We start from the raw sequence: 13,916 nt of genomic DNA, 5'->3' as shown, positions 1-13,916 counted from the left end.
TGTTCATTTATTGTATATAGCTCATAAACCGCAAAATATAAAGTCTTCCTGCCATCCGCAAACAAACTATAAAGGCAAAAGCCAAACAAAATGAGAAAATGTTGGGAAAAACACAGCGTATTTTGTTAGCAAGCTCTAAGCTGTAATGAAAAGCAGCTTTTGATTGACATACTTTTTCTCTTCAGTTTGGAAACCTTTGCTGAAAGAATATAACATTTTATATTACATTTTACATTCTAGAGACTATGCTTTTGTTTAGTGCTTATTGCTTAATATTGCACACAATTTTTATTTTCCACTAAAGAGACACTGTCACCTTGTCCATGCAAAGCAAAGTGATAGCGTCATTGTAAAGGGATCAACCACCCTTCATATTCTCTCCTTACCTGAGCTCCTCTGCAGCCAGCAAAAATAACCTTCCAGGTATAGAGTAGCATGTGAATGGTTGGGGCCTAGCAGCCAATCATTAGGCCCGAGCACAGTCATATGTCTGTGGGAGTGATGTTACCACTTCCCTAGATTGCTGATTTCAGCATTGACTGCAGAGAAGCAAGGAGCTGTGAGGAAGCACAGGTAAGGTGAGTATGTAGGGTTTGGGGATGCTGTCACTTTACCATGCAAAGTGAAGTGTCTCTTTAATCACAGCATTTAGAGCATTTTATAAAGTTCATTTGTGAATAAGTAGCATTAACTAATGCATCTACGCATATGTTCACGTTAACATAAGTAAGTATATGAAAAGAAGGCTCAGGTAAAGGGAACTCTGTTAAACACAACAGAAAATAGTTTTAGAAAGTTGGTTTAAAAAACACATTGGATAACGGGAAACCTTGTTTGGGAGTTTTATATATATATATCCTACCTTCTTTAATGGGGGTTGGCTTTTTTTCCTCTGGTATTTCTTCTGCAGAACAAGAGCAAAAAAAGTGAGAAAAACCATGGTAACAATTTGCATAATGCATTTGTAGATGACCTATAGCTTACACTATATGGCGTACAAATAGGCTGCATGACTAACGACATTTGCAAATTTTCAAGTTGCTATGACACTATATTAATACGTCAAGGCTGAATTTCTACTTCACCATATGCCGCGTACACATGACCGGACTTTCCGGCAGAAAAGGTTAGATGGTCTTCCCGACGGGCTTTCAACGGACTTTCGACAGAGTTCCAACGGACTTCCGAATGGAGTTCAAACGGACTTCCCACACATGAAAGTCCGTTCAAAAGTCTGTTCATTTTGAACGTGATGACATAAGACGGGACTAAAAAAGGAAGTTCAATAGCCAGTAGCCAATATCTTCCCTTGCGTCATATTTGGTCTGTCCGACCAGCATACAGACGAACGGTTTTCCCGATAGGGATTGAGTTCCTCTGACAGATTTGAAACGTTCTATTTCTAGGTCCATCGGATTATCCCACACATGATCTGAATGTCCGACGGACTGATTCCGTCAGACCTAGTCTGCCAGAAAGTCTGGTCGTGTGTACACGGCATAAGGCTCTGTTTACACTTGCAGTGCTCTCGGAAGAGCAATCCATGTCAAGATTACTATTAAAAGAGCATTTGACAGTCCATTAGGTGGCATTGCATTGCTTCCTCTCTAGATGTTTTAACCCCATAAATGCACCACAACAGCAAGCATTGTGCATGAATGCAAAAATATTGTAAAAAAAATGATCGTATATTATCATTTTAATTCACATTTCAGTAAATAAGGTTCTGCATGTTCTTCAGTTTAGCTAAGGGTTGGTGGAGGCAGAAGTGCTATTACACAATGTGGGAGCCAAGAGGGTGCATATAAAACATATAAGCTGGATGGAGGCAAGCCTGACAGACTGTAATATATATTTATATGTAAATAACAAGCAAATGAAACATTGAATTTAAAGAAGACTGAACAAAAGCTTAAAAAAGGTTCAGCACAGCTTTGTTAGTTACTTCTATGCCTTCAGCTATAAGAAGAATCAAAGCATTGTTAAGCTTGACTGACATACTTGTTTTCTTGGGCTTGAAAACAATTCCTGCAGGGAAGAAATGTTAAATTGCATGTACTAAAATTCTTTATATTTTATTTTTCTTCAATCTCTTTGGTTAAGATTATTGAGGATTTTTGACTATTTTGACAAAAACATAACATTAAGCAAAGTTTATTTATTTTTTATTGGACAGCAGGGGAAGGATTTGTACTTGCTTTTCATCTCACTAACCACCTTTCAGCAGGACAATATACTGTATCAGGGGAAATTTTCTGAACTAGCATCACTAAAAAAAACCGACAGAGATTCTAATATTTTCAAACTCAACTGAAAAAAGTGTTATCACTACTGTTTTCATTGGGAGGATTTCTATGAGCTTCCTGTTCTGGTCACCACCTGGCACAGGAACATAAGTGAAGCAAAATTCCCCCAGAGGGGACATAGCAAAAAAAAACATTTCAAACAGGGGGGTGGAATCTGGGGGTCCCCTTGTTAAAGGGGGCTTCCAGATTCTGATAACCCCTCCACCCACAGACCCCCACAACCACCAGGCAAGGGTTGTGGGGATGAGGCCCTTGTCCCCATCAACAAGGGGATAAGGTGCTTTGGGGGGCTACCCCAAAGCACCCTCTATATGTAGAGGGCATGTGGCCTGGTATGGTTCATGGGGGGCGCTCTCTTGTTCCCCCCTCTTTTCCTGCTGCCTGCCAGGTTGTGTGCTTGGATAATGGTCTGGCATGGATTTTTGGGGGACCCCATGACATTTTTTTAAAATTTTGGCATGAGTCTGGTATGGATTTTGAGGGGAACCCTTACACCATTTAAAAAAAAAAATTAGCACAAGGTTCCCCTTAATTTCCATACCAGACCTGAAGGGCCTGGTATGGAATTTGGGGGGGGGGACCCCCACGTAATTTTTTTTAAAATTTTGGTTCAGGGTTCCCTTTAATATTCATACCAGACCTAAAGGGCTATAGACACCCCAGGTATGAAATTTAAAGGAATATTTCACTTTTATTGTTTCACTTTAAGCATTATTAAAATCACTTCTCCAGAAAAAAATGACATTTTTTAAACTTTTTTTTGCATTGATACATGTCTCCTGGGGCAGGACCCAGGTCCCCAAACACTTTTAATGAAAATAACTTGCATATTAACCCTTAAAATTAGATTTTACACATTTGTGTCCCATAGGTGTTTGCGTGTTCGAACACATTTTTTGCCTGTTCGCATGTTCTGCTGCGAACCAAACCAGGGGGGGTGTTCGGCTCATATCTACAAATGACCAGTTTTCGACATTGCCAGCATATACTGTAAATATTGCATATAACTTTTTAAGTGCAAAAACTGAGGTTTACCTTTCTTCTTTGCTACTACAATTGGATGTTCTTCGGGTATCTCCAGTTCTAAAAAACAAAAAAACAAAAACAATGAAACTGGTCTGAATTAAAAACACTTTATTGTATAATAATAGAGTGATGATTTGTACTTGAAGACTTTGTAGATTTATAGGACATTGTCTGTCAAAGTGTAAGTAGCATGAACTGTCTGAATTGATCCAACACCATCAATTAGATCCAACCCTGTACTAGAATATAATTGAAATGTTGGGACGTTGGGGCAATACAAATAGGTCTTATGGCTGAAAATTTACACTATCTCACTGGTTACCTTTTATACATTGGATACTACACTAGTGAGTAGGGATGAGCTTCGTGTTCGAGTCGAACATACGTTCGACTCGAACATCGGCTGTTATGGGCCGTTCGCACCAAATTCGTGTGGCGCTCACGGCCCACAATGCACTGCGTCATCGCAGTCCATTGCTGGCTCATGATTGGCCAAGCGTGCACTGTGACCCAGCATGCTTGGCCAATCACAGCGCCAGCAGCGAGGAGAGCCATGATTGGCCACAGGCAGGATGCCTGTGGCCAATCATAGCTCAGGCTGTGTAGTACACGCCCCACACTATATAAGGCCGCCAGCGCGGCGGCCTTGTGTAGTGTGTTGGCATCTGAAGCAGTTAGTGGGTGTTCTGTGTACCTTCAACACAGTACACACCGATCCTTATCGGCCAATTTTCGATCTTGCTCTTCTGTAGTGGTTGTTGTCTGCGTGCCCTGACCGCAGTATACACCGCTATATTCACCTCACCTATATAGCTAGTGATCTATCTTTTATAATAGAGCTTGCAGTCAGTAGTGTTAGGAGCTTGTGCGTGCTGTCTGCGTGCTCTGTACCCAGTACACACCGCTATATCCACCTACATAGCTCTTCTCTATTTGAGCCCACTTGCCATCTGCAGGAGTTATTGGAAGTTGTGTGTGCCTCCAGCACAGCACAGTATACATCTGTATATACCCCTTTATCTCTGGTGTTCTATAATAAAGGCATCTGCAGGAGTTAGTGGGTGTTTTGTGCCTCCAGCACAATATACACCTGTATCTACCTTTTATTGCTGTTCTCTAATAGAGCCATCTGCAGGGCTTAGTGGGTGTTGTGTGACTCCATTACAGTATACCCCTTTATCTCTGGTGTTCTATAATAACGGCATCTGCAGGAGTTAGTGGGTGTTGTGTGCCTCCAGCACAATATACACTACCCAACTGCTGTTTTACCCAACTCCCTTCAGGCCATTACCATGTCTGGAAGGCCAGCAAGGAGAGGCAGACAGGCGCGAGCCGATAAAAGAGGGCAAGCAGGCTCTGTGTCTAGAGACAACAGTGCTGGTCGTGGACGCGGTGCATTGTCATCAGCACGTGGCCATGGGACACGCTTGTCCTTCTTTTCGGCAGCTGCACATGTTGAACCGCAACATGCCAATGACTTGGTAGAGTGGATGACCAAGCCCTCTTCATCCTCCTCATCCTCTCTCACCCAGTCTCAGGGTACTAGCAAAGCAGCTGCCAATGCATCGTCTTCCCTCGTCTCAATGTCATCATCAGTGACTCCTTCCCTAGACCCACCACGTCCTCCTGAGGAGTCTTCTGAACTCTTTGAGCACAGTGTTGGGTACATGCTCCAGGAGGATGCCCAGTGTTTTGTAGCCTCTGATGATGACACTCAGCTAGAGGAAGGCAGTAGCGTGAATGCAGAGAGAGGGGATGCTCAAGAAGGACAGCAATCTGGCAGTCATGTTCCACAAGCTGCAGCATATTGCCAGGTTTGCTACAGCGATGAAGAGGGAGGGGATGATGAGGGCACTGACTCCACGTGGGTGCCTGGTAGGAGAGAGGAGGAGGAGGAGGAAGCACATGTCCAAAGAGGCAGGATGCCCTCCGGGGGCCAGCTTAGGGGCAGCACACCGACAATCATACCGCAGAGCCCCGCCTGTGCAGGGCGCTGCCTCTGCGCTTTATTCTAAAAGTTCTTTGGTGTGGGCCTTTTTTGAGACGAGTGCATCAGATCGCACCACTGCTATTTGCAACATATGTCTCAAGCGTATCTCACGTGGCCAAAACATGAGCCGCTTGGGCACCACATGCTTGACCAGACATATGTTGACCTGCCATGCAGCTCGTTGGCAAGCGTACCTCAAAGACCCACACCAAAGAACAAAGCGGACCTCTCCTTGCTCCTCATCAACTGGCATCTCCAATCCCACTAGACCTTCAGTCCTCTCTGAAACCTGCTCAGAGGAATGAAGGTGTAGAATTAGGTGTGTCACAGCCAAGTGCTTCCGGGCACTCTGCTAGCAGTACACCCACGTCCGATTATAGCAGGCAAATGTCCCTGCCCCAGCTACTGGACCGGCGAAAGAAGTTCACTCCCAGTCATCCACATGCCCAGCGGTTGAATGCTAGCTTGGCTAAATTTCTAGCACTTCAACTGCTGCCTTTTCAGTTGGTAGACTCGGCCCCCTTCTGTGAGTTTGTACAATGTGCGGTTCCTCATTGGCAGGTCCCCAAACGCCACTTTTTCTCACGGAAGGCGATTCCGGCTCTCTACCGGCATGTGGAAGGCAATGTCCTTGCCTCGCTGGACAGGGCGGTCAGCGGTAAGGTGCATATTACCACTGACTCATGGTTCAGCAGGCATGGACAGGGACGTTACCTGTCTTTCATGGCCCATTGGGTCACTCTTCTGGCAGCTGGGAAGGATGCAGGACAAGGTGCAGTAGTGTTGGAGGTTGTTCCGCCACCACGCCTCCAAAATGCTACTATTGGTTGTGACACACCTCTCTCCTCCACCCCCTCCTCTTCTTCTTCCTCCATGGCCTCTTCCAGTGCTCTGTCCTCAGAACCAGCGGTGCTCCGTAGGCGTTCCAGGGGCTACGCAAGTATGCAGGCAAAACGATGCCATGCCGTGCTTGCGCTGGTTTGTTTGGGGGACAGGAGCCACACTGGGGCGGATGTTTTGTCAGCTCTGCAGGGGCAGGCCGAGTGGTGGTTGACGCCACGCCAGCTTAAGCCAGGAATGGTGGTTTGCGACAATGGCACCAACCTCCTCTCCGCCCTCCGACAGGGACAACTGTCCCATGTGCCCTGTGTAGCTCACGTCCTTAACCTGGTGGTGCAGCGGTTCTTGGGCAGGTACCCGGGCTTACAGGATGTCCTGAAGCAGGCCAGGAAAGTCTGTGTGCATTTCCGCCGATCATTTAATGCCTGTGCTCGGCTGGCTGAGCTCCAAAAGGAGTTGAACCTGCCCAAGAACCGCCTCATATGTGACATGCCCACCAGATGGAACTCAACATTGGCCATGCTGCAGCGGATGCACACGCAGCAGAGGGCCATCAATGAGTACCTGTGCGACTACGGCACCAGGACAGGGTCAGGGGAGCTCGATTTTTTCTCACCACGCCAGTGGGGCATGATCAGGGATGCATGCACTGTCCTGTCACCATTTGAGGAGGCCACAAGGATGGTGAGCAGTGACAGTGCATGCATCAGTGACACTGTACCTCTTGTCCACCTCTTGGAGCATACACTTCGTGGAATAATGGACAGGGCACTTGAGGTAGAACAGAGGCAGGAAGAGGAGGACTTCCTTGCCTCTCAAGGCCCCCTTTATCCAGACAGTGTTCCTGCTGTGCCACCCATCACACAGAAAGAGGATGAGGAGGAGGAGGATGATAGTGTCAGCATGGAGGTGGAGGCTGGCACTCAGCATCAGCAGCAGTCTTGTAGGGATGGTTTACAGTCCCAAGAAACACGTGGACTTGTACGTGGCTGGGAGGAGGTAGCTGCGGATCATGTTGTCCTTAGTGACCCAGAGGACTCTGGACCGAATGCCTCAGCTAACCTACGCTGCATGGCCTCCCTGATCCTGCAAAGCCTGCGGAAGGATCCTCGTATTCTTCAGATCAAGGAGAGGGACCATTACTGGCTGGCCACTCTCCTTGATCCACGGTACAAGGGTAAGGTTGCCGACCTTATCTTGCCATCGCAGAGGGAGCAGAGGATGAGACATCTCCGGGAGGCCTTGCAGAAAGGTCTGTGCAACGCGTTCCCAGAGACTGGGAGGTTACAAACTCCTGGTCCTGGACAACGTGTTGCTGAGGCATCGGTCAGAAGGAGCGGTGGAGAAGGTGGCCGTCTGACTGATGCTTTCAGACAATTTTTTAGTCCGCAGCCCCAAGGTATGATCGGTTCCAGCAACCATCGCCAGCGTCTGATTTACATGGTGCAGGAATACCTAGGGGGCAAGGTCAGACTTGGACACCTTTCCCACCGAAAATCCTCTGGCTTACTGGGTCTTGAGGATGGATCATTGGCCAGAGCTTGCACAGTATGCAATTGAGCTACTGGCCTGTCCTGCACCCAGCGTTCTTTCGGAACGCACCTTCAGTGCTGCTGGTGGCTTTGTTACCGATCACAGGGTGCGCCTGTCCACCGAATCAGTTGATCGACTGACCTTCATCAAGATGAATCAGTCTTGGATCACCCACAGCTACCAAGCACCTGAAGCTGATGTAACCGAATAATTTTTTTTGAAATATCACATCCCTTCAAGACTGCCTATGCTGATGCTGAGTGACTGTTCTGTTATGTTGATTGTCTATCCACTTCCTCCTCCGCTGATATCTTGGAAGAACATTTCTGGCTCTGGGTGATGCCATCAGCCCAATTTTTCTGCCCCTGTTTAACAGGGGAATTTAATTACAATTTTTGATGCAATGCTTTGCAGCAGGGCTAATTCCTGCAATAAAACTAGAGTATATGGCAGAGGTTGCAGTGTGGTGGCACCAGCACCAGTGCCTAAGGCCCAATTTTTCTGCCCCTGTTTAACAGGGGCGTTTACAATTTTTGATGCAATGCTTTGCAGCAGGGCTAATTCCTGCAATAAAACTAGAGTATATGGGAGAGGTTGCAGTGTGGTGGCACCAGCACCAGTGCCTAAGGCCCAACTTTTCTGCCCCTGTTTAACAGGGACATGTAATTACAATTCTTGATATAATATTTCACAGGAGGCCCCGTTCCTGTGCCCACCCAGAGTAACTGTGAGGACTTATAGTGTTGTGGCACCAGCACCACAACCACCAAAGGTCAATTTTTCTACCACTGTTCAACAATGGCATGTAATTACAATTCTTGATATAATCGCTCACAGCAGGGCGCTCCAGCACCCACCAAGAGTCACTTTCAGGGCTTACAATGTTGTGGCAAAACCAACACATTGTTCCGCCATTTCTGCAGAGCATATAAGGCAGACCCCTACTTTCATACATCCAACTTACAAACATCTCCTACTTGCAAACGGAAGGAGACAACAGCAAGTGAGATGAAAAAAGATGGACGACAAAACAAATTATACAGGGGTGATAGTTTTTTTGACTGGAGCTACACTTTAAAAATGTACCAGTTGAAAATTACAAACAGATTCAACTTAACACAACAAACCTACACAGTCCCTGTCTTGTTTGCACCGCCTGTATACTGCTGTTCTGAGTATATAGGGCCTGGGGGCCACACGCATTTCCTTTTTTTAATATGGGTACGGGGTTCCCCTTAATATGCGTACAAGACCCAAAGGGGCTGGTAATGGGCAGGGAGGGCTACCCATGCCATTTTTCTCAATGATTTTCAACCATATTGCAGGAACCAGATATAACATTAAAACTGCAAGCACCTTTAAATGACGTTATTTCCGTTAAATGTCATATTGTGCAGGGACTGTTCTAAACACGGGAAACACGTGGCACTTCACAGGCATACTACAGACACCCCCCAGGCACCATATTTAAAGGAATATTTCACTTTTTTTTTCCACATTAATCGTCATTAAAATCAGTGCTCCCACCAAAACGGCCATTTTTAAAAACATTTTAGGCATTGACCCATGTCCCCTGGGGCAGGAGCCAGGTCCCCAAACCCTTTTTAGGACAGTATCTTGCATATTAGCCGTTAAAATTAGTAGACATGTGCAGAGTAAAAAATATTTCGTTTCGGAATTTCGTTTTCGTCCGAAAACTTAATTTATTTAGTTACTCCCGAAATTCGTTTATATTTATTTCGTTTTTCGTTCAAAAATTGCATTCGTCCGAAAATCCACATGAATTATGGTCGAATCTGTCTTTGAAGGTTTATAGTGTCTGTCGAATGTATAAAGAAGATTCGACGGAGCTAGTATATATAGCATACTTTAGAACCCTATTAAAGTCTATGGGACTCCAACGTTCAAAATCTAAAGTGCTAATTTTAAAGGCTAATATGCAAGTTACTGTCCTAAAAAGTGTTTGGGGACCCGGGTCCTGCCCCAGGGGACATGTATCAATGCAAAAAAAAGTTTTAAAAACGGCCGTTTTTTCGGGAGCAGTGATTTTAATAATGATTAAAGTGAAACAATAAAAGTGTAATATTCCTTTAAATTTCGTAGGGGGGGGGGTTGTCTATAGTATGCCTGTGAAGGGGCGCATGTTTCCCGTGCTTAGAACAGTCCCTGCACAAAGTGTCATTTATGCAGGAAAAAAAGTCCTTTAAAATCACTCGCAGCTATTATGAATTGTCGGCTCCCGTAATACAGAGAACACTCATTGAAAGTCATTGATAAAAAAAAAATAAATAAATAAATAAAAAAGCGTGAGGGTCCCCCAAATTCAATTACCAGGCCCTTCAGGTCTGGTATGGATATTAAGGGGAACCCTGCCTCAAATTTAAGAAAAAATTTGACGTGGGGTTCCCCCTAAATATCCATAACCAGACCCTTCAGGTCTGGTATGGATATTAAGGGGAACCCCGTGTCAAATTAAAAAAAAAATTGACGTGGGGTTCCCCCTAAAAATCCATACCAGACCCTTTATCCGAGCACGCAACCTGGCAGGCCGCAGGAAAAGAGGGGGGGATGAGAGAGCGGCCCCCCCTCCCTCCTGAACCGTACCAGGCCACATGCCCTCAACATTGGGAGGATGCTTTGGGGGTCTGTGACCCCTCAAAGCACCTTGTCCCCATGTTGATGAGGACAAGGGCCTCATCTCCACAACCCTGGCCGGTGGTTGTGGAGGTCTGCGGGCGGGGGGCTTATCAGAATCTGGAAGCCCCCTTTAACAAGGGGACCCCCAGATCCCGGCCCCCCCCTGTTTGAAATGGTAAGGGGGTACAAAAGTACCCCTACCATTTCACAAAGAAAGTGTAAAAAATGGTTAAATAAAACAAACACACTTTTGAAAAATTCCTTTATTAAAAATAAAAAAATAAAAAAAAGATTCCAGCGGCGGTAATCCACTCTTGCTATCCAGCGACGGACGGTCATCTCTCCAGCGATGTCTCATGTCATCCAGCGCAGCGAATTCTCCGTCCTTCTTCTGTCTCCGTGGAGGAGACACTACAGACATTCCGGCGGCTTGACGTTTCTTATATACGGTGGGCGGGGCCACCCGTCACCTGACCCCGCCCCCCTCTGACGCAAGGGGAAACCCGGGGTTCCCCGTGACGTATGGGTGACCCCGCCCCCCTCTGATGTAACACAGGCAGGTTTCCGTTACATCAGAGGGGGGCGGGGTCACCCATACGTCACGGGGAACCCCGGGTTTCCCCTTGCGTCAGAGGGGGGCGGGGTCAGGTGATGGGTGGCCCCGCCCACCGTATATAAGAAACGTCAAGCCGCCGGAATGTCTGTAGTGTCTCCTCCACGGAGACAGAAGAAGGACGGAGGATTCGCTGCGCTGGATGACATGAGACATCGCTGGAGAGATGACCGTCCGTCGCTGGATAGCAAGAGTGGATTACCGCCGCTGGAATCTTTTTTTTATTTTTTTATTTTTAATAAAGGAATTTTTCAAAAGTGTGTTTGTTTTATTTAACCATTTTTTACACTTTCTTTGTGAAATGGTAGGGGTACTTTTGTACCCCCTTACCATTTCAAACAGGGGGGGGCCGGGATCTGGGGGTCCCCTTGTTAAAGGGGGCTTCCAGATTCTGATAAGCCCCCCGCCCGCAGACCTCCACAACCACCGGCCAGGGTTGTGGAGATGAGGCCCTTGTCCTCATCAACATGGGGACAAGGTGCTTTGAGGGGTCACAGACCCCCAAAGCATCCTCCCAATGTTGAGGGCATGTGGCCTGGTACGGTTCAGGAGGGAGGGGGGGCCGCTCTCTCGTCCCCCCCTCTTTTCCTGCGGCCTGCCAGGTTGCGTGCTCGGATAAAGGGTCTGGTTATGGATATTTAGGGGGAACCCCACGTCAAATTTTTTCTTAAATTTGAGGCAGGGTTCCCCTTAATATCCATACCAGACCTGAAGGGCCTGGTAATTGAATTTGGGGGACCCTCACGCTTTTTTTTAAATTTATTTTTTTATTTTTTTATCAATGACTTTCAATGAGTGTTCTCTGTATTACGGGAGCCGACAATTCATAATAGCTGCGAGTGATTTTAAAGGACTTTTTTTCCTGCATAAATGACACTTTGTGCAGGGACTGTTCTAAGCACGGGAAACATGCGCCCCTTCACAGGCATACTATAGACAACCCCCCCCTACGAAATTTAAAGGAATATTACACTTTTATTGTTTCACTTTAATCATTATTAAAATCACTGCTCCCGAAAAAACGGCCGTTTTTAAAACTTTTTTTTGCATTGATACATGTCCCCTGGGGCAGGACCCAGGTCCCCAAACACTTTTTAGGACAGTAACTTGCAGAATCTTTTCTCTCTGTCAAATCTTTTTTCTCTGTCGAATATTTTCTCTATATAATCTTGGACTAATAGAGGTAAGGTTAGGCACATTCGACCACAGGTTCTATAGACACAGATTGTTGTCAGAGTCATGTCGAATCTCCTATTCTATATCGAACTGTTGTAACAATGAAAACGAAAATAAAGCATTTATTTATGTCGGATCTTTCGTTTTTCGGATTTTGTGCTTTCGTTATCGTTTGTCAAAACGAAAACGAAAATAGCTGAAATTCGGACGAAAATGCATTCGGACGAAAACGAATGCACATGTCTAAAAATTAGCACTTTTAATTTCAAACGTTCGAGTCCCATAGACTTCAATGGGGTTCTAACGTTCGTACGAATTTGGGGTCCGTTCGAAAGTTCTGGTGCGAACCGAATCGGGGGGTGTTCGGCTCATCCCTACTAGTGAGATCTCCAGGTCATCATTCCAATGCCTGCTCCTTGTCCATTGGAGATTTTGGGTATTTACTCTCACCTTTACCCGCCCACACCTCCCCTTTTGCAATATCCAGAATATAACATAGATTGAAAATCCAATAGGAAAAGTGGGACCTCACATTGAATGTGCATGGCTAGACATTTATGTGCAGAGATATTACCAAGAAGACAAGAAGTATAAGATAATTTAAGGTAGTTTAACTCCCAGGCATCTACTAATGTCACCCTATTCCAGGAAGTGTATTATTGGCAAGTTCATGAGAAGAAAATAAAGGAAAAACATGAGAAAAAGAAAACAAATGCAGCCACCACATTTAAGAACTGGTGCTATATACTCAAGCTGAACTCCTGGCAAACAGCTAAATACACTTTTGAAATACACATGTGGGGATAATTTTACCTGCCATCATATTTTTATTTCTATCCATCCAGTTCTCAGATTTGCACAGGTCTGTCACACAGCACAGCCCTTCTGAAAGTGGAGAAATTATATTTCTCTCTAATGCAGTTTAATAACATTTACATGTCTTGTTCCTATATCAGCCTGCAACTGGACAGTGAAAGGAAGAAGCATCAAACTGATTAGCTTATTTCTCTATCACTCTGTTCTCTCTTCTTCTTCGGCATGTTCTTTATTAGCCACTTCAGACGATTTGTTTGGCTCATTGTGCTATTGCTTCCTTTTTCATTCGGGGAGCTTCTGAACTGGACTGGTCAAATTCAGGTATTTACACTACTTCAATAAAAAAATACATTAAAAATACATTAACCATTTGCCAACCGGCTCACGCCGATATACATTAGCAGAATGGCACCTCTGAGCAAGCTGCCATACATGTACGGTGGCTCCTTTAAGATCCATAGCAAGCGTGTACGTGCCACCGGAGGTGTACGCATGCACCGGCTGCACAGTGGGGGACCCACTGCAAGTGGCCAGCAGGCACGATTGCTGCCGGCTACCTGTGATCGCGGGCACGAGAGCCAGAGTGGGCATTTGAATTTGAGTTCTGACAGGGGAGGAGAGACAGATTGTCTGTTCCTACTAAATATGAACAATGATCTGGCTCCACCTCTAGTCAGTCCCATCCCCTCACAGTTAGAAACACACCTAGTAATCAGTTTACTTTTATAGCACCGAGCAATGTCTATAGTAAATTTGAATGGTCCCAAAAATGTGTCAGAAGTGTTCGATCTGTCTGCCGTAATGTCACAGTCCCAATAAAAAATTCTGATCGCTGTTATTACTAGTAAAGAAAAAAATATTAATAAAAATACCTTAAATCTATTCCCTATTTTGTAGACGATATAACTTTTTTTCAAACCAATATACGCTTACTGCGATTTTTTTAACAAAAAATATGTATAAGAATACATATCGGCCT

At 45.4% G+C, this 13,916-nt stretch overlaps 1 protein-coding gene across 50 annotated transcripts in view; it reads right to left on the bottom strand.

Moving 5' to 3' along the window:
* TRDN (triadin) overlaps positions 1-13,916 on the bottom strand; it is a 1,056,665-nt gene that overhangs the window by 535,354 nt on the left and 507,395 nt on the right. For all 50 annotated transcript variants that reach the window (XM_077486957.1, XM_077486959.1, XM_077486986.1 and 47 more), the window contains 2 exons: positions 3,342-3,389; positions 863-904 (listed from right to left, as the gene is read on the bottom strand). In XM_077486957.1, coding sequence (XP_077343083.1) covers positions 863-904; positions 3,342-3,389 — 90 coding nt within the window. The remainder of the gene's footprint in view (positions 1-862; positions 905-3,341; positions 3,390-13,916) is intronic.

Source organism: Lithobates pipiens, unplaced genomic scaffold, assembly GCF_037356315.1.
Source record: "Lithobates pipiens isolate NorthernLeopardFrog02 unplaced genomic scaffold, aLitPip1_a1.2 Scaffold_18, whole genome shotgun sequence".
NCBI classification, from domain to species: Eukaryota; Metazoa; Chordata; class Amphibia; order Anura; family Ranidae; genus Lithobates; species Lithobates pipiens.
The sequence above is the reverse complement of the archived record's forward strand: the minus strand, read 5'-3'. Positions and strand labels throughout refer to the sequence as shown.